General features: G+C 43.9%; 1 protein-coding gene across 1 annotated transcript in view; it reads right to left on the bottom strand.

The window, feature by feature from the left end:
* Positions 1-21,311, bottom strand: part of CASQ2 (calsequestrin 2) — a 63,704-nt gene that overhangs the window by 17,816 nt on the left and 24,577 nt on the right. The window contains exons 3-7 of the mRNA XM_060139250.1: positions 20,643-20,743; positions 19,071-19,182; positions 12,017-12,090; positions 5,749-5,879; positions 4,307-4,352 (exon numbers count right to left, since the gene is read on the bottom strand). Of these exons, the coding sequence (XP_059995233.1) occupies positions 4,307-4,352; positions 5,749-5,879; positions 12,017-12,090; positions 19,071-19,182; positions 20,643-20,743 (464 nt within the window). The remainder of the gene's footprint in view (positions 1-4,306; positions 4,353-5,748; positions 5,880-12,016; positions 12,091-19,070; positions 19,183-20,642; positions 20,744-21,311) is intronic.

Genomic DNA, 21,311 nt, shown 5'->3' with positions numbered 1-21,311 from the left:
AAGGCATGAGATGGTACGTGACACAACTGGGATTCAAGCCAGTTCTGTCTGGCCCCAAAGCCCATGCTCCTTCTCACTGAAGGGGTCCAGAATAGGCCACTGTGGCATAAAAACTATTTTGGCTGAAGGCATTTGAATTCCTGAAATCTTTTATCTGCCTAAAAGTAGAGCCTCCCCAAAGAACTTGTCATCACTCTAATTTTCTTTTCTCAGATAGACATTATCACAAAACTATCATATCTGCCATCTCTTCTCCTAAGGGCCCATTTATCTTTCCAAAAAGTCATTTCGTTCTCCCAGAAGTGCTCCTCTGCCCCTACCCGCCCCATTCCCCATTAAGATGGTATATAAGCCCCTCCTTGAATCACATTTGTGAACTCGCATGCATAAATAGCTAATTACATCTTTTTTTTTTTTTTCTCTCTTGCCAATCTGTCTTTTGTCAGGTTAATTTGTAGGCCGTAAGAAATGAACCTAATAGGGTAGAGGAAAGATTTTCCTCCCTGACATTATGAACAACAGCAGAATGGGCTCCTTAAATCTATTGTCTCTCCACGGGCTTTGCAGAAGATGTTGCAAACTCTGGTCAGTGGCTCTTACTTAAGTTGAAAGAGGCCAAGAAGGGGCTTTTATACAAAGTGGCTGAGCGCCAGATCCCCCAAAGAAGTGGAAATTTGGGAGTTACTTTGGTGAATACCTTACTCTAGATTCCCTAGCACTTTGTATGTCCGTTTGTCATAGCGGCAAGCATACTGGGCTGGTGTTGTATTATTGCAACTGTTTCATCTACTTAACCTCAAATTCCTAAGGACAGGACAGCAAGGCTTATTTTTATAACCTCCGTACTTAGCACAATGTAATAGGTTCTTCTTAATGTTTATTGACTTAAAAAAAAAGAATATAGTGATAAAAATCTTACATACCGCTTGAAGAAAATTAGCAAATATTAGAGATACCAAGGAGAAATGAAACATCAATTACCCACCAATCAATTACCATTGTTCATATTTAACTCTGTTTCTTTCCAGTCTTGGTTGAATGTTTGCTCTCATGTTGAATGAAGAGATGCAAAGGAAAAAAAGAAGCAGTTAAACCTGTCAGACTCCCTAACTAAGGGGCAGTGAAGTGGTGCAGGGGCTCATCTGGAGGAGCTCTCTGCCCCCCTCTGGGAATTACTTGCCTATTGCAACAAAGGGAAGATTCTTTTAGAAAGAACTGCTGACTCCCATTTCTGTGGGCTTTTGCTAAGGACTCTGGCTGGCCACTTGCTAGGATGGAGAGCCGGTGGGAAGGTGGAGACTCAAAGAGGAAGGACAGGTCAGCATTGGGTCTGGACCGCCCTGCTCTACCTCGACATTCTTTGAATATTCTAAATAAATAAATAAATAGCTGTCTGGGGCTTTCCTGGTGGCGCAGTGGTTGAGAGTCCACCTGCCGATGCAGGGGACACGGGTTCGTGCCCCGGTCCGGGAAGATCCCACATGCCGCGGAGCGGCTGGGCCCGTGAGCCATGGCCGCTGAGCCTGCGCGTCCGGAGCCTGTGCTCCTCAACGGGAGAGGCCACAGCAGTGAGAGGCCCACATACCGCAAAAAAAAAAAAAAAAAAAAAAAGCTGTCTGATTTTCACACAGCAAATATTACTAGGCATAATGTTTTTAGGAATAATAAGTTATGTGTTTTCTATGATTTGCTGCTTTAAAAACCTGTAGAGTTTGGGAGAGAAGAAGGTCAATAGTTGCTTTAGCTCTACCTAGTTTTACTATTTTATTTAAATATCTTGCAATGTCTAAGGAAGTGGGTATTGAAGATAAAGACTTGAAAGTTCATGAGCTGGTCACTTTCCCCAACATGTGGGGTTTAAGTTGCTATGACCAAGTAGCCCAGGAAGATGCTGCTTTGGGGGTGGGCACATGTGGATGGGTTGGGGATAGGCAGAGAGGTTCCCCAAAGAGCCTTCTGACAGACTGATTTCTGCTCCTCCTTTTTCAGGATGTGAAGATAACCCTGGATGGCCTGTCTTGCCCTCCCTCCCTAGTTGGAGACTTGGATGAGGGGCTGACTAGGTCTGGCTAGGGCTTCTGGGGAATCACTTGGGTATTCCATGATGGCGTGTTGGAAAGGAGTAAACCAGTCTGTTTGCCCTTTTCTCTACCTGGTTAACTTCAATACACAGCCCTTTCCCAACTAGAAAACAATTGAATATATAATAATGTGAGCCATCACTGTTATCTTATAGTATAGCAAAAGCTGTATCTTACTAAGTGAAAAGAAAGCAGAGGATGGGTTCCAGGGAAGCCAGGCCGTGAACTTTCTTTCTGAACATCTACCTCCGATATGGGAGAGAGAGCATTTCTTCAGGGCAGTGTGGAGGATTAGGGGTGTCTGTGAAGGAGGGGACAGGACCTCTCCCGCTATGGTGTGGTGGTTTGGGACGTGATACTGCTATGTCAGTGAGGAAAGGCCTGAGAAAAGGGTTCTACAGTTTTGCAGTGTCTCCCTTCCAGGAGCCTAGAGACTTATCTCTTAAGAATGAACAAAGTAAGAAGAAGAAGTAAAGATAAAGGCATAGCAGAACGGAACAGTAATAATCACTCTCGATTTAAAATGGTACCTTGTGTCATGAGAGACAAAAACCAATGACCTCTTCCAGATTAAAGGCAACTGAAGTAACATAACGACCAAACATAAGCCTGTGATCCAGGATTGGATCCTGGGCCAGGAAAAAACAAATGTTTTCTCTTGCTATAAAGGATATTAGTGACAACTGGTCAATTTAAACGTGGAATTGTATTAATTTCCTGATTTTGATAAGCATACTATGATTGTATAAGAGAAAGTTCTTGTTTTTAGACAACTTCTGAAGTATATAGGAGCAAAGGGGAATTGGCTCTGCTACTTAGTCTCAGACAGTTCAGGAAAAAATCTGTATATCACGAGAGTGTGTGATAAAGCAAAAGGAGTAAAATGTTAACATTTGGGGAATCTGGGTAAAGGGATCATGGAATTCTTTGCACTATTTTTTATAAGTCTGAAATTGTTTTAGGTGAAAAGCAAAAATAATTTAAAAAGGAATATTATTTTCAAAGCACTGTTATATGCTTTTTGTTATTTTTAAATCTAATAATGAGACCTCCTAAAGGTTAAATTTTTGAAAGGTTTAAATGTTAGGAAAAGATGTTTCTATTGTGCTGTGTTGCTCTTCTATAGTTCTCTCCTCTGGACCAGATCATTTGCCTTCGGTGTGAAATGTTTGTTCTACCTTCAGATATCCAAAGAAGTTACGTGCCAGTAAAACAGAGGGTGTCAAGTTACTCCACGGTTCTGTTCATCTGTCACTTTAGACTCTGAGTTAGAGAGTAAATATATGCTTCCATGTTAATCCCTTTCCGCCCCCTCCCCGCCAGAATGTTGCCTTATGGGGACATGGCCCACTCTAGGAGGTATACTGGAGAAATGAGATTTGGCCCCAGGTGGTCTAAATTTAAGTCCCAAGATCTAATGCTTATTAGTTATGTATCCGTGAGTAATTAATCTAATCTGTATGATTGTCAGTTTCCCCAGGAAGCTAAAATAATACTTGTTCTATATCACTTTCTAGAACTGTTGAGAGATCCAAGTAAAAAGATGCATGAAATGCTTTGAAAAATGCTCCATAGACTTTGGTTGTTACTGTTTACGGAATTTTGTATAAAGCTGGGGGGTGGGGTGGGGGGAATGTATCTCCAAGGCCCTCTTTCTAATGCAATTTGACCCACCTTACGTCTTGTCTGTGACACAGACCTAGGGGACAGTCTGACTCAGCATTTTCCAGTGCCTTGAGTTGATATTTACAAAAACAGCTACCATGCATGAATGGAGTGCCCCCTATGTCTGGGTTCTTCACACCTTTCATACTTACAAAAAGCCTGATTTTAGATACAGAAATTAAAGCTCAGAAAGACCACGTGACTTGATCTACGCTGCAAAGCTGCTAGGTGGCAGACTGTGGGCTTCAGCTCAAGTCTGTATGTAACTCATGGTCTGAGTTCCTTCTACCACGTGACCTTGGGTCTCTGGTGGCCAGTGAATGAAAGCCAGTAGAAACTCTAGGAAATGAACTCAGAGATAGAGTAATTTTGCCTACTGGCCAGCCCAGAAGAACTGGGTTGTAACTCAGTGTGATATTGTCCACATTTCAAATTCTCCACCATCCAGACATCCACTCCAGGCAAATAAGACTTGGTTTGAGTTTTGGAACTCAAAGGGGTATTCCTCCTGGGGAATATACCCATCTCTACAAAGCAGAAAGAGTTTGCCACTTTCTTACCCATGTTTCAAACATATCTTCTGGGCGCAAGCGACGTAGAGTGGATCTGAAAAAAAAAAAAAAAAGATGAGCTTTGTTGAGTAGGGATTACCTTGGCTAACACCAAAGCCTCAGCACAGTGAAATGTAGAATGAGATGTTAGTCCATTTTCAAGAGTGTCTACGTACCTGTTGTCTCCCCTAAGGAGACAGAGCAGATTGACCCTGTTGTGTCACACACAGAGCTGGGCCTAAAGCTCTCAGCCTTTCCATGGGCTCATTTGATCCAAGGATTATAAAATCTATTACAAATGATAGGTCAGAGGGCACGGAGTCAGCTCACTCCCAGGCCAAGAAGCCGTTTCCCTCCTCACATACAGTTGCCACTCCTGAGAACCCAGAGCAGGCCCAGAATGAGGAGACCCAGGAGAGGAAACAGCCCAGAACTACAGTTGTTTCATCACAGGGTCATCCGTCAAAAGCCCTTTAGGGAGGAGCAGGTTGGGTCTATCTTTTGCTCATGGTTTCATTTCTTTTTGAATGTTGACAAATACTGTTAGACATGCTGATATTTGTTCCTCCAGGTGCTGCATCCCTGGAGGGACCAAGCTGACTGGGTGATGGAATCATGATGCTCCAGGTTCAACGAACCTATGTGAGCATGTGGAGGGGAGGGTGGGTGGGTGAGAGGGTGAACCACCACCATATTCCATGTTCCAGTATTGTCCCTCCCTTAAGAGCTGGGGTCAGCAAACTACAGCTGGTGGGTCAAATCCAGCCAATGGCTCCTGTTTTTATAAATAAACTCCCTTTGGGACACAGCCACACCCATTTGTTTACATATGGCCCGCGACTGCTTGCACACTATAACGGCAGAATTGAGTGTTTGCAACAGAGACCGTCTGGCTCATAGAGCCTGAAATATTTATTATCTGGCCCTTTGTAGAAAAAGCTTGCTGATCCATGCTAGAGCTGGTGGTATCAACGATTCCTCTCCCAGAAGTTCTAGGCATAAAATGTTCATCCTTGACTAAGTTACTCAGCTACCCTGAGCCCAATTCCTTGATCTGTAAAATTAGGATGATAATAATTACCCCATAATGTTGAAGAGTCGGTAATATAGTTTCCAAAAGCACCTAACATAGTACTTTAGGAGGCTGTCACTACATCACTATCATTATCATTGTAGAATTTACTTACATCCTACTGTATGAGGTGATTTCCTCACTGCAGGGAGGTGGTCTAACCTTGTTTGCAAGTGTAGACCCATATTCAGAAAATATGGCAACATCCCTGCCACTGATCAATGACCAACAAAGCCACACTACTGAGTTCAGTTCTGCTCGGTTACTAACTCCAGGTTGTTGCCCTTGGGGGTCTGAAATGGTAGGACTGAGAGGCTTTTCTCCATCTCCCAGGCCCTGGATCCCCCCTGCCCCCACCCCTGCATGCCATCTGGGACACCTTTGGTGCTCCTTCACAAACTCCACAAGCTCCTCTTCTGTGTAGGGTTTGTCAGGGATGGCAATGGGCTCGTCCATAAATGGCTCATAGAAGTCAACCTCATTCATCTTCAAGGACAATTTCTTTGCAACCTGTAACAGTTAGAAGTAAGACAATAGTTTCCTTGAACACTAGTCTAGAGTAGCAATGGGTTGTCCGGCTACAAGTGTGTGTGTTCTCTGCAAAAGACATGAAAGTGTATGCATGGTTTTTACTTAAACATTGAAATGATAGGAACTCATCACCTAACTCATCGGTCCACCTGGCTGGACCGATCTACTTTTGTGATCAAAGGACAGATAGAAAAAAACTTCTCTGGCAAATGAGATCCAGTCAGGGCCAGAGAGCAGTCAGAATGAAAGGTGAGAAATTTAATTCCATTATCACCATCACTCTACTGTATTTGCCAGGGGCTGGAGGAGGAAGCAAATGTCAACAGATCATGTTCAGTGTCCTGGGATGTATGGATTTAATTGAATCAGTTTTGATAGAACAGGCAATTGACAGAAACCATTTAAAGCATACAGGTACTCAGAATCAGAGGCCAACTCAGGAATCTGTCCTCGATCAGCTCATAAACCCTAATTGCTATTTTGGTTGAAGCATTGGCCCAAGGGTTGTCTCTCAGTCCTGGGCTTGTTTTATGGTTTCTCAGGCTCTGGGAACTGCCTGGTTAGTTACCTGTCAGAAGGTGACCCACCATCCTGGTTTGTCCAGAGTGGAGGGGTTTCCCAGGATTCAGACTTTCAGTGCTAACACTGGGTTAGTACCCAGCAAGCTGGGATAAGTTGCTCACGCTGTACCAAATAAAAAGCATGGGGAGCCAGCCCATAGCCTGGGAGCCATCTGCGCTCTTCATTAACGTGGCCACGCGGTCTGGTCAGGGCAGAATGGTTGCTGTGTTCGCCTGCAGAGCTGCTGAACTCTCATCTCCTTTTGTGAAATGATTTGAGAGGCCTGGAATGTGCAACGCTCTGTAGAAAACCAAATGCCATTCTTTTCTAGTTCAAAGCTGTGGTCCAAGAAAGCACAGGGATGAACAGTGGTTCCCTTGAAAATAAAGAGGAATTGCCTAAGAGCTGACGCCCTGTGGTGGTAACCAACAGTGTGGAGGCCCAGGGCAGCCGTGACTAATTGGTGACGGGGAGGAGCTGGGTATTACATAAGCTGTTACACAAGGAGGTCCATTCTGAGCACACACTGGTATCCCTATGGCTTTTGTCATCAATTGCTATTCATCCAGGTCACTCTATTCCAAAAGACATTTCTTAAGGACTTAAGGGAAAGAAATACCAACATCCTACTCAGAGCTAACGAAAACAAGCTGTGTTAAGAGCCGCAAAGAGATTTAATGGTCATGCTGATTTGGTTTTAAAGGACAAGAAGGTGTGGGTTTTTTTTCTTACTTTCTTCCCTCTTCAGTGGGGTGGGGGTGAGGAGTGTGGTTGGAGGAAGGGAGGAAAGAGCAACTCTACAACCACTGTTTGGGTTTACACACAGTTCTTCACAAAGCTGGGCCCATCATAGAATGGGCTTGAAAATGACATTGGATTCTGGTTTTCTGAGTTCACGTACTACATATTCTAGGAACCAGGAAACTGTGTTTATATGAAGTAGGAAGTGAGCAGATGAGCAAAAACTAATAATAGCAAACATATGGAGTGCTTATTATGTGCCAGGCACTGCTGCAGTGTTTTCAGTTGATTACTTTATGAATCCCCACTTTGACTGTATGAGGTAAGAACTATTATTATACTTATTTTACAAATGACAGACCTGAGGCACAATTTGAGTTCTCAAATTGTTCTCAACTAACAATTTGCCTCCGTTCCAACTTTCCTCTCATCTGAAAATTACCTTCTTCTTGACACTGTACAGAAAGGAATTTATGTCCCTTTAAATATTGCCTTGACACTGCGCATGTCACAGTGAGAGGTTTCCTTCTACTTCTTGTAACATGCTCTCATCAGTTCATCCCTAGCACAGTCTGCTAGAACGAAGGCTTCCTGAAGGTGAAAAGGAGCTCATCAGACCCTCCATTGAGGTAAGCAGTGGAGACGCACCTATGCACATGAGTGTGCATGTGTACGTGTGTGTGTATGTTAGGGTCTGTAGTGTTAAGACCATGAATGTAAAGTTGGATTATGATGTTCGTAAGTTTAAGTCTTTGGAACCCTGAGCAAACTTTTCCAGAGACCTGTTCACTATATCCCCATCACTACCATAGATTTTCCTCCTTTTGAATCTCAGAGAATTCCATTCTTTTAATTGTATCTTGGATGGTAAAGACTGAAGGAGATTTGATTGATTGAGGCATTGATTCTTTCATTCCTTCAATAAATATTTAGTGGGGTCTACTATATCCAAGGTTCTGTTCTGGGAGGAGACCTGTTTCATGGATGGTAAGAATGGATTTTACTATTAAAAACTCAAGAGGTCCGTATAATGAATTCTTTTGTACTTAAAAAAAAATAGTTGGAATGGAGTATGCCAAAGACAAGAAAGTTACAAAGTACAATTTTTTTGACATTTGCATGTGTATGAATTTTGATAACAGATGTTTTTCTACAAGTTAGCAAGCCATTTTGGTTGCTGCAGATGAAAACAACTCAATGAATTTAGGTTTTCTCAACATCTGTCTTGCCCATCAACTTTGTTTAGAGAATCACAGCTTCTTTTGGACCAATATGGTTCAAAAAATGATTTTGCTTCTCACTGTTCACTCCAAGAAAAGAACAGGCCAGTGGGAGATAGCATGAGATGATTAAAACTGACATTTTTCAGGCTGTGAGTTGCCACAGAGTGGACACCATCCTTAGCCCTCTCACTCTTGCTCCATTTGCTTCAGGGAGGTTAGGCCCTTGTGTGGCTTGATGTAGGATCAAGATCCACAGATCAGTGCTGGTCCCAAACCTGTGTACCAGGTAAAATCTCTCAGGGAGCTTTTAGAAAAATGCGTATTTCTGGGCCTGGTCACAATGCTAGAAAAATCCAAATTTCCAAGATGGGACTCAAGAATCCTTGCTTTTAAAAGCTCCTTGGGGCATACCAACATGGACAGTGGTTGGAAACTACTAAACTCCCAAATCTACATCAGCAGCCCTGATAGCTCGTCCTCTTGACAGTTCTCTAACTCATATAATACATTTACTATAATATATTTATTGGGTTGTTTACTTACTTTCTGTCTTCCCGTCTTTTCCTTTCCCAGACCTTACCCACCAATCCCATATACTAAACTCTAAATTCTACAAGGATAGGAATCTGTTTTGCTCAACGTTGTGTCCCTGGCATCTGGAAGAGTGCCTGGCACATAACAGACACTCAATAAATGCTTGCTAAGTGAGTGAATGAATCAATAAATGAAAGATCCTTCCAGTTGAATGTCTTCCCAGCTTGTAGAGATTAGAGCTCATCACCCCATCTTATGTTCCTATATATAGATTCTTCTTCCTAGATTTCCTAATGTTTTCAGTAGCTTTACAATCTTTGCTGTCTTGAAACAGAGACTTGGGATCTTAAGTTATTGGTGTGTCTTCTTTCGTCTTTCTCTCCTTCATGTCAACAGAGGCCAGGTCCTCTAGTCATCTCAACCTCTGACAGTTAGTTTGTCATCTTTGGGACTGTATTAGGGCTTCCCGGGCCCTTGCCTCTCCTGACTTCAAACGTCTAGAAAGCACCTCCCCTTCCCCAGGTCCCTCTGGGATTCCCTAGGATGTGTCTCACAACCAGGTCCTTCCACCCACCTCTTCTGCTCTAGCGCCCCCTGCTGGACACCACTGAGGCTTGGACTGGGGACAGCCATGGCTTCTGGACACCACCGTTTCCCCCACCCCGCAACTGATGAGTGCAAGTTCTCAAGTCCCAAATGGCACGATCCGGTCCGCTCAGTGAAACAGCTCTTCCTTCTGTGTTCTCTATAGAGGTAGAGAGTGCAGCTCTATAGAGGTAGAGAGTGCAGCTCTCTCCTTATAAATGTTCTAAAATCCCACAAGTCTCTATGAACAAGGGCACTTATGACTTAGTGTCTTACAGAGTTTTTAGTGAAGAACCTTCTGAGTGTTTGATTATAGCCCGACCTCACCTTCTTCATGGTCCACAGATATGAAGCCATATGGTCGGGCCGGGAGGCACACCTAAAAACAGACACTACCCTGAACTCAGCATTGGGCCAGCCTTCTAAGAACTGAGGCTTTCTTGCTTGGCCTGGCTTGCCCACCTGACTCTCTCTTTCCTCAGACTCTCTCTTTCCTCAGAAGCCACCTTATTCACTCCTGGCCCATCGTAACCAAACGCCAGCGATGAATTTCCTTTAGGCTCCTCTGGACCTCCCCTTCTCTACTAATATCCCCTCCCAACCTCCATCCTCCTGGGCTTAGAGGACTGCCTCTTCTTAGCAATAGTACTGGCTAACATTTACTGAGTGCTTACTACGTGCCAGGCGGCAGCTAATCATTTGACACGTAGTGTTTCTCTCTCTGGGGTGCAGCAGTACAGAGCAGTTGACTTTGAAGTCAGCCTAACCTACTCACTGTGTGACCCTGAGCAAATCACAGCTCACTTCATCTCTCGGTGCCTTGGTTTCAGCTTCTGTAGGCTGAGAACCCTAATCCCTCTTGTACAGGGGTGTTGAGAGGATTAAATGAGAAAACCTGTGTAAAGCTCTTAGCACACAGCCTGACACATAAAAAGTACTTAATAAATGATAGTTATTATTCCCTTTGATACTCTTGTTCAAGCTCTCTCCCAACTCTAATCCAAACCATTAGGGTAAACTTTCTTCAAGTTTAGATTACATTACTTAGATTATAGAGCTCCCTTCTGGATTACAGGCTTGTAGACTGGGGTCAGATCCATAGAAGTGGTTATGTCTATATATTTAATGCAATCTCTTTTCACCATACTCCTTCCCTGCTCCAGCACCTACAGGCTGCCTCTTGTTTTTCACAGAAAACTTGAACTCCTCCAAGTAGCAAGGCCCATGAGCACTGTTCTTCAATGCCTTACTCCTCAGTAGGAGTAACTTTTACCCTTTTTACTTTCAACTTTTACCACTTGGATTTGATCAGGATTTCGTTTGTCCTAGATTTATTTGTTCTAGTAGACGTTGTGATTTAGGGCTTTAGTTGGGGTACGTATGTGTAGGAGGTCGTGGATGTAAGTTTGAATGTATGTGCACTGGGGGTGTTATATATGTGTGGGTGTGAGTGTGATTGTGTGAGGAGGTATCTGTTATGCTTGTATGTTGTGTGAGTGTGTGTACTGTGTGTGGTTATATGGGTGTTGTGTATGTGTGTTCTGTGTGTGTTGTGTGGATGTGAGTATGAATGTGGGTGTGTGGGTGTGCACCCTGAATCTCAAGGGCAGATACAGAGTTTTCTGCTTAATGGTGTGGTACAGAAGAAATGGCATGAGTTTTAGGTAAAGATTGTCCTAAATTGTGATCTCAGCACTACTACTAATTCGCTGGAGACCTTGGATACTACTTAACCTTGCTAAATCGTTTTTCTTATCTGGGAAACAGGGTATTTTACTTTTCAGAGTTGTTGTGGAGTTGTTTAAAGGATTAGAAATAGTATAGATGCAATATATCAAATTGTGCCCAACACACAGAAAATACTCAATAAGTAGCCATTTTAGTAGTAACTGGAGCCAGAATGGAGTACTGCAACCTTAGTAGACCCCAGATAAATTACCCATTGATTCAAGATCCCTCTATCTCTGCTGTTCTTTGGCTTAAAAAAGAACTTGCCACATCCAGAAAATATAGATCCATTGAATTACAGACAAGCACGTCAATAGCTTCTCCTGAGGATGAAAGTAACTTTCTGATGCACCAGGGCTTCAGATGGTCAGTGCTCCTCTCCACTTCATCCCCCATCCTGACCCAGTAGAGGGGGAAGTACGCAACCCCAGGAAGGCAGAGGATGGCCCTAAACAAAAAGGAAGCAGGGGCACACTCTGGGCTCACACACTTCCCATTCTTAGTGTTGAAGGTGATAAAGAGTGGTTCATCTCTCTTTATTGGATGCTTTCAGAAATACGCTTCTAGAGATTCTGAATTAATCATCTTCATACTCATCTCTTATTCACTGCCATATTTACTGCCATATTTCTAACACTTTTGGAGAAAGTGTTAATGGATAGAGGATGGTTAATGTGGCCAAAAGAAAAGTGGCGGGAAGTTCAATCTTTAAAGCGGTTAAAGTGGGGTTTCATAGGTACTTACCCCTTTGTCGAAAGTAGCAAAAAATTTGATGTACGGCTGGAAATGTTCAGCTGCCTCTTCAAAAGCCTTGTAATCTAAGAGGAAGAAGATAAAACGGAGAGACATTTTCAAGATACACACTGCATCAGAAATTTCTCTTTTTAAATAACGTAGAGAAAGTGGGAAACCAATTAATTCTGATTGGATAGTTATTTAGTAGCCATTATTTAGATAGATAATTATTTGATACTATTTTAAACCCCAAGGAATTTGAACTGACTGGCATTCTATCACCCAAAAGAGGAACTCTTTATCATACTTTTCTGTGTTTTAGGAAATTGGGTGACAGAAAGGAGAAAACAGAAGAAACAAAGAGAGGACAAGGGAGAGAAAAACCAAAAGAAATTTTTTCACTCAAACTCACTGCTAGTTATGTGTGCTCTCTAAAGAGTACTGCTGTATAAGTGAGCACTGAGTAAGAAGAAAACCCACTTAGTACGCAAAGCAACTCAATCAAAAATGACATCACGGAAGAATTTTAAACTTCTTAACAGGAGTACTTCTTTGGGTAACTCCTAGTTTTTCTTTCCCTCTTTTTAAATTTTCTTTTTTCATTCTGATCTCCTGAGAGATGACTTAAAATTAACCAAGCCCAGGGACTTCCCTGGTGGTCCAGTGGTAAAGACTCCACATCGCAATGTAGGGGACACGGGTTCAATCCCTGTTCAGGGGACTAAGATCCCACATGACGCAGGGCAACTAAGCTCGCTCGCCACAACTACTGAGCTCGCACACCTCAGCTAGAGACCTCATGCCCCAAACTACAGATCCCACGCACTCCGGAACCCACACACCGCAACTACAGAGCCCACATGCCCTGGAGCCTGCGTGCCACAACTAGAGAAGAGAAAACCTGCACGCCACAGCTAGAGAGAAGCCCGTGTACCACAACGAAGAGCCCGAGTGACACAACAAAGATCCCGTGTACCGCAACTAAGGTACGATGCAGACAAAAAAAAAAAAAAAAATTAACCAAGCCCTTGCTTGATTCTGGCCCCAAACTTGAATCTAAACTGGTCAAGATAAGCATGAGACCACATGAGTGTGGCCATGCTGTGCCTCACTACACCTAGATAGTTATTGTTTGGTAAAGACATTCGTATTCCTGTCTGATATGTGAGGGTGATGGTAATGGTGTTGGTGTTGGTGTTGGTGGCTGTTCTGCATAAAGTCTATAATCCTGAGAGTCAATGAACCTATGATTCATTCTTAACAAGATTACCTTTTTTTCCATTTCATGGAATTTCATATCTCTTAATCATCAGAGGCATAAACTTTAGCTAGAATCCCAGGAGCAGGCAGAATTTTCTAATATTCAATGAAAAACATTTCAAGAATCATGCTGACTCAGGGGACACCAAGATGAGTAAGACAAGGACACTGATCTCAAAGGCTCACAGCCAAGGAGGGTTATGGGCCCTTAAAGAACCACAATGCAAGTGATAGCTGCTAGAATGGAGGAAAGCACAATAAACACAGGCGAGACAGGGGTTGAAAAATTTACAATAACAGCTGTACAAACTGATACACGTTTACACAAACTCATCCCTCATAAAAGTAGTTGTGTCATCAGAAAATATATCATAGGGCTTCCCTGGTGGCGCAGTGGTTGAGAGTCCGCCTGCCGATGCAGGGGACACGGGTTCGTGCCCCGGTCCAGGAAGATCCCACATGCCGCGGAGCGGCTGGGCCCGTGAGCCATGGCCGCTGAGCCTGCGCATCCGGAGCCTGTGCTCCGCAACGGGAGAGGCCACAACAGTGAGAGGCCCGCGTACCGCAAAAAAAAAAGAAAATATATCACAAAACCTGAGAGTTGGGATAGAGGATTAGGTGGAGGGGAAGAAGATGGGTGAGAGATGTGGAGAATGAATAGAGAGACAGTGGGAGAGTATAGAAAGTGGAGTGGTTATAGCTGTACCTCTTATTTACGTCTCTCTAAGGCAGCAGTGGGCTCCATGAGAATCCTCTGTCCCCTCTTCCCAGACCCCCTCTTCCGGGTGAACCTCTCCCCACCTCCATGACCCCCTATCGTCAGAGAAAGAATGGCCCTGATCTGTGTCCAGAGATCTCTCTTCTTCACTTGAGGAGCCAATCTACATCCCTTTCAAGATGAAGAAGGGTAGAGAAAGGTAATTCTCCAAGTTGGTGCTTCAAACTGTGGTTGAGCCTTTAGCCTTGCCCGAACAACAGCTGTCTTCCAGGAAACCCGGTCTAGTCTTCTGCTCTATTGATCTCATGTGATTCCCTAGATTTTTCCTGCCCTCGTGTCCTGTTTTTGTTTGTTTGTTTCCTCATTCCCCTCTGGAATGGGCTCCTGAACATCCAGCCTTCAACCTCCAGCTTATTGCAGACGTGTCTTAGCATTTTCTCACCTTTCTTGCCCATCCCTCCGGGTTTTCCGTACTGGGTATTGACCCTTTAGCTCCACATTTCCCCCAGGTTGGCATTCTTAACCATCAGCTGAGTTCCCCTAGGAAGTTCTTGTCACGCTCGCTCAACGCTAGCATCCATAGCTACACGCTCAAGCTGGAGATGGACTTTCATGCCCAACCTCCCTGGAAGATGTAGCCTCCCAGTTCTTCCAGGTCCTTTCTAATCCGGTACCAAATCTCTTAGGCAGCCTTTTCTGCTAAGCCTATTCCAGTCTACTTATGTTTTAAATCCTTCCAGTTTCTCCACTGCCTCCATTGTTCTTGTTCTACAGAAAAGCTTGGGACCGTTTGCAAAGCCAATGCCTTCTGTTCCATTAAACTTTCCTGACCAATCACCCTCAAACTACAGCAGAAGTATAGGACTCTCAACAACTGCTTCCCTGGGTGCCTTATCCACTCCTAGCTTCCCCACCCACTGACCTTGGCCTCTTTTGAAAGGCAAGAAGAAACAGACAGAGAGATGAGAATGCCAAGTAGAACATCCTGATGCTTTCAGCCAGTGTGTGATGGCCACGGGTATGTTACAAGGAGCTTGATAGACATAAATTTTTTTGGTGATAAATCTTTCTAGGTGTTTTCTACAGCCATTCAGACTTTACGGTAGTTAATATTATATTTGAAAACAATGGCTCCCTCTATAAATGTTCTGTTTCAATAACAATTATTTTGTGCCTAAGACTAGCGAGCATCACAGCTAGAGAGAGGCTGCTCCCCCGTCTTCCCCACTGGATCTTCTCGGTGTGACTGCTACTTTAGTCCAAGTTTGTTTATCATCAGTGAAGTTTTTTGGTTTGTGAGACTCTAAAGTATTTAATTTTTTTCTTTTGATTTAATTTACTGTAATGTTCATATTTTTCTACTAACACCGATGGAATGCATGATTGCTATCTGTTTATTAGGTTAGTAATCATCGTAATCAGTATTATCAACAAAATATGGCATTAGGTATTCCTAAAGAGGACAAAACTGATTTTCTTAATTTTCTGAATTATTCAATTTATCCCTTCCTTCCTACCATCCTTTCTTCCTACCTTCCTTCTTTCTTTTTTCTAATGCCTGTAAATATTAACAATTAGCCAATCTAATTCTAGATGGAGTTTTCATAATGTATTATTGTTTGTCTTTGTAAATTAAAAATATTTCTTTCAAAAATAATAATTGGACATAATATAATTAATTGATTCATTAAAGAGGACTGTAGGCCTTTGGCTTCAGAACTGATAGTGAGGCTGTAATGACAAGAAGGTGTAAAGACTGTGTTGTCAAGTTCATTCTGAAAATCTTGATATTCAAGCAGTATTTATTCACAGAAATTCTTTGTTATATAAACTTCACCTATTGGTCTGAATTCCACATATAAGATTGTTATTAAACAGGTGATCCCGGTAACAACCAAATCTTGATAGCCCCTTCTCTTCTTAGCTCTAGGTGAAGAAATGGGTTCAGAAGACCTGTCTCTGCTGTTTCACACTAAAGCAGTCTAACTGTCCCAGGGGAATTTTACTAAGAGGTGAATTTTACTAAAGGCTAAGAGATGAATTGAAAAAACTGAATTATGTTAAAAACTCTTCAAAGGATAAATTATTGGCTTCAAAACATGCCGGACCTTGCTGAGATCCTGAATGAAGTTAACTGAAAATTCCAAGGACCGTGTGAAATACACAGTGTACTGACAAAGTTTGTCAATTTAAAAGCAAAAATTTAACCTTAAAAAGGAGGTTAAAATGGCTCACTAGTAATTTTATTATTTAAATCTTAAGAAAAAGTGTAAGACCAGTAGAGCGATAATTGCATATTCCTAAGGAAATGCTTCATTATTATTTTGAAATATATAATATGAAAGAGCCGGGCTTCCCTGGTGGCGCAGTGCTTGAGAGTCCGCCTGCCGATGCAGGGGACACGGGTTCGTGCCCCGGTCCGGGAAGATCCCACATGCCGCGGAGCGGCTGGGCCCGTGAGCCATGGCCGCTGAGCCTGCGCGTCCGGAGCCTGTGCTCCACAATGGGAGAGGCCACAACAGTGAGAGGCCTGCGTACCGCAAAAAAAAAAAAAAAAAAAAGAGCTCAGTTGGATTTGAAGTCTATTCAAATGATCATAAGAAATATTAACACTACATTTGTCATTGAAAAGGAAAGTAATAGCTGTTAGATGGAAAGAACGCTCACATTCCTGAAGGACAATTTAGAGATTAGATTATCTAAATTCTGTTCAATGGCAAGAAAAGATGGTTCATCAATCAAAGAAAAAGCGGTGAATGTTGTCCTGTCATTTGCCACCATCCACATGTGCCAGCAAAGTCTCTGGTCAAGGGTGACTATCCAGAATTCAAAGAGATCATTTAAAACCTTGATCAGGGGCTTCCCTGGTGGCGCAGTGGTTGAGAGTCTGCCTGCTGATGCAGGGGACACGGGTTCGTGCCCCGGTCCGGGAGGATCCCACATGCCGCGGAGCGGCTGGGCCCGTGAGCCACGGCCGCTGAGCCTGCGCGTCCGGAGCCTGTGCTCCGCAACAGGAGAGGCCACAGCAGCGAGAGGCCCGCGTACCGCAAAAAAAAAAAACCACCTTGATCAGGAACTGTATGTTGCTATTTCAAGCATAAAACCTAATATCAAAATCTATATTCTTAGAAACAAGCACAAGATTTTCATTCAAAATCTAAAAATATTTTACTTGGTAGTTTTCTACAATGTAATATTTGATATCTTTCCTATTATTTTGTATATTATTATATTAAGAAGGTAAAGTTTGGGGTTTTTTTTGCTAGGCCCAAGTAAATCTCTTCCAGTTTACCACCATGTGTCTTACAAACATGGTCACATTTCATGTGTGCCATGACCCGACGAAGCTGTGAAGTCTTGAAAGTGCAGCCCAGTGGTTCAGTGTATGAGCATTAAAGTCAGATGTCTGGGGTGTAAACCTTGGCTTTACCATTTATTTGCTAGCTGTGTGATACTGGGTGAGTTCACTCAACCCTTCTGTTCCTTCATTTCCTCATCATTAAAATGCTGATAATGATGGTAACTGCCTTACAGGCTAGTTGTGAGAATGAAACTAAGGCGTCTACAGAAAGCTCCTTGCATGGGCCCTGGCATAGGATATATGTTAGTTAAATTGAATTATTATTGTTATTCATTTAGGGTGGGGGAAGGTATAAACTGGAAGATGTGTTTTGTTTTGTTTTTTGCCACACTGTGCGGCCTGTGGGATCTTAGTTCCCACACCAGGGATCGAATCCTGGCCCTCGGCAGTGAGAGCGCAGAATTCTAATCACTGAACCACCAGGGAATTCCCTGGAAGATGTGTTTCTTATCCCAATCTTGGCCTCGTCTCCCTCCCTATATGCTATCCTGAGCTTAATGGAGGAAGAGAGAGAAACAGAAGGATGGAAATGGATAGAAACAATTGAGGGGGTTGGGGAAGGCAGAAAAAGATTAAGGGAAGTAGAAGGAAGTGAAATAAAGAGGAGAAAGTAGAAGGGGTCAGGAGAAGCACCCCGAAGCAGTCAGCATCTATATAGGAATGTGAAAATTGAAATAAAGTCACCTAAAGAACTTGGTTGAAACTCCCTGGCTAGGCTCCTTCCCACAAACACACCCTTAAGGAGGGTGAATAGAGGCTTTTATGTAGAAAATGAGAAGACAGCTGGGTCATGAGAGAGAGAAAATAGGTGGGTTGTTGATGAGACGACTAAGGATGCCAGTTGGCCGATGGGGTACAGCAACGGCTTTACAAATAATTTCAAAATATTTTGAAGTTTCCAGAAATAGTCAAAAGCAGCCCTTATTTGCACCTCCCACACGTACGAATGCTACCAGATTCTCTTTCATAGTTATGCCCACTCCTTCTAACACTGTCCCTCTCTCCAAGGCTCAGACACCAGAAAAAGCCTTAAGTCATATAGGGCCCTTGTTGCCAAAGCAGTTTAAAAAAGTGTCCTCAAGTAGTTGGCCTTCCTGGTTCCTTCTCTTCCTGACTCTTCCTGACTCCCACTCGCTACGCCGATCACCCCTGTGTGGGTTGTGGTGATGTCTGATATGTTCCTCTGCCCACCCCAAAGCTGGCCACAAAGCTTTCAAAGGGAGTGCACCAAAGGGCGTGGCTGTGCCGTTGCAGGCAGCCTTGGTGGTCAAGGGGGGCTGGCCAGCAGTCTTCCACATTGTGCTGTAGCTCCCAAGCCCATCCCTACCCAGATTTTCCTCTAATGCTGTCCAAGTAACTGAGAAGCTCTCCAACTGCTGACCACAGGAGCTGCCGATGTCTGAGAGACAGCCCACTCTCTGCCCCATCTGGGGTTGGTGGGCAGGTGGAAAAGGCGGAGGAAGGGCTTTTCTCTCTTCTGTCAAATACTCGGCCCCCTTCAAGGTCAGCAAACAAGACCCAACCTTAATGTTCTTTCAGCTCCCCTGCCTGTTTTGCATAATTTCTGCTCATTTGTCCCATTCCATAGGGTGCAAGGAAGATTCTCCCTCTATGCTACCTAGCACATGATGTGCTAATGGCTCATCTTCTTTCTGGATAATCTAACACACCTTGTTGGGAAAAGAGCCTTTAGAGTGACAGGCTGGGGCTGACAGACAACTTACACTCTGAGTCCTCACTCTTGAAAAAGCCGATGAGTTTGATATGGTCCTCAATGCGCTCAAAGGCTTGGACTTCCAGTTTGCTGTTGATGATCTCCACGGGGTCTTCAATGAGCTGGAATGCCACACACACGCCACAAAAGCTGTTCAGATAAGAGAACTTTTCCCTCCCCAGAGAGGAAATCAGGAACATGTATAGAGGGCTTTGGAGGGAAGTTGTGGACTAGGTCCTGGCGCTTCAATGGCCACCCCACCTTCCCCCATGAGCACAGTTCTTTTCTTAGAGGAACTGACCTTACCTCAAGGGGTAGGCTGATCGGTCTGGGGGCAACTCCATTTCTCTTGCCGGTTATTGATTCAGGAATGGCATGAGACCCAATCCTGGCCAATGAATCTCCAGGGTAGATAAGCCTGAAGGCCTGGGGAAAGTTCTACTTTCCTTTTAAGAGAGCAATGGGAGGCCGGATTTCCCTCCCCCGCTCAGTGGATATGAATGAGGAAATGTGATATATCAGCTCCTGCTTCTGGCTATCTTATAACCAACTTGAGAATAGTCAGCCTGAGGACAAAGCCAACACGCCGAAAAGAGCATTATCTGTGATTTACAGAGAAAAACGGAGCTGCAGCCCTGACTGGTCAAGCCTAAAATCTGCCCTCGCCCTGGTCTTCCATTTGTGTGGGTCAATGACGCTGCTTATTCTTTAAGGTACTTGCATCTAAAAGCCCCCTCCTGGTTGACAGAGCCAGAGCAGGGCCATGGGGCCCACAGTTATCCTGTTGCCTCCCTCAGCTTTTTTGAGGGCTTATAGGTATGGGTTAGCGAGAGGGCCAAGCAGAGCCTATGCGCACTTTTTTGTAGGAAGTAACCTCCAACTTACTTCCGACCCTCTCTCTGGGTTTCTGAGGCAGTGGGGAAAATGCAATAGGCCACTGTATTCCACCTGGTAGATAAGGAACCACCATTATGGGTGTTCTATATCTGCACAGGCACCTGTGTTCAAAAGAACTTGACTTCACAGCTGTTATTGAAAGTGTGAGTTTATCTATGGAAGAATATTTTTATAATGTTTGTTGCTCTGTTTGCCTGAGCACGTGGACCCCAGGGTGTTGGACCTCCATGGCTGAGAGGGAGTGTGATATTGGGTGTCTCATTAGCCCTGCCTCTTTTCATCCTGCCTGAGGGGTCACTCAGCAGACTGTTACCCCTCTCCCTACCCCATCTTCCAGGGACTATCCAACTCTCTCTCCTTTCTTCAGAAGCCCTGGAACAAAGCCAAGGGGATTCTGGGGATGTTTGTGTATAATTGCTAAGAGAATTAACATCTTACTACTACACAGTCCCGATTTGTGACCCTCTGGTCGCTAATAAAATAGTTTCTGAGGTGATTAAGGGCCAGCTTCCCAGTAGACGTATTGCCGTGATATAGGCATGCTTTAGTTTTTTGTGAAGCTTGAGATATCTTTCTTAGACCAGGTCAGGTTATTCACCTTCTCTGTTCTTACTTTGGGCTTTTACTTCCCGCTGTATTTGAACCCAAATAGCGCCATGCAGGGCCACTGTGCATAAATGCTTACGTCCAAGAGAAACTCCACCAAGACATCAGCTGCAAACTCGCCATCAAACTCAATTGTGCGATCACCCTTAAGAACATACAGACTTCCTTCTTCATGAAAACCTAAAAAAAAAAACAAAGAGTTCCCCAAATAAAGTCATTCCGATGTAGGAAGAGCCATCCTACTGGCCACGGTCTGGCTCAGGGTCCCTGGGTGACATGGGGTCAGGCTCAGTGGAACTAGCATGAACCCTAGGATCAGTTCCCTTGCAGCCACACCTCTGAAGGGCTCCCAGAGTGGAAACTCAAAATGAACTAGTCAAGAACCAAAAATCTAATCTCCACCCCACCACTGCTTTAATTTTCCAACAGTATTGCTGACCCCATTCTTCTTATCAAAAAGTTTTCATGCCCACTGCCTACCTGGCTTTTTAGCCTGGCATTCAAGCCCTTCCACAACCTAGTGCCAGCCTTATCCTTTATATCCTCCTTTGGGTGGACCCGTGCTCCCTTGAGAACTGCACTCCTCATCCCTGTGCAACTCCCTTGGCTTTTTGCCCAAGAGCTGCTGTGAAAGGGGACATGAAGGAAAAATCACAGCACATGATTCTCTGCACAGATGTTCTCCTTGGGCCTAGAGTGACCTTCACCACCACCACCACGCCCTTGCCCATCTCGGTCAACTCCTTTG

Source organism: Lagenorhynchus albirostris, chromosome 2 (assembly GCF_949774975.1).
Source record: "Lagenorhynchus albirostris chromosome 2, mLagAlb1.1, whole genome shotgun sequence".
Lineage (NCBI taxonomy): Eukaryota > Metazoa > Chordata > Mammalia > Artiodactyla > Delphinidae > Lagenorhynchus > Lagenorhynchus albirostris.
This window is presented reverse-complemented; position numbering and strand designations above follow the sequence as displayed.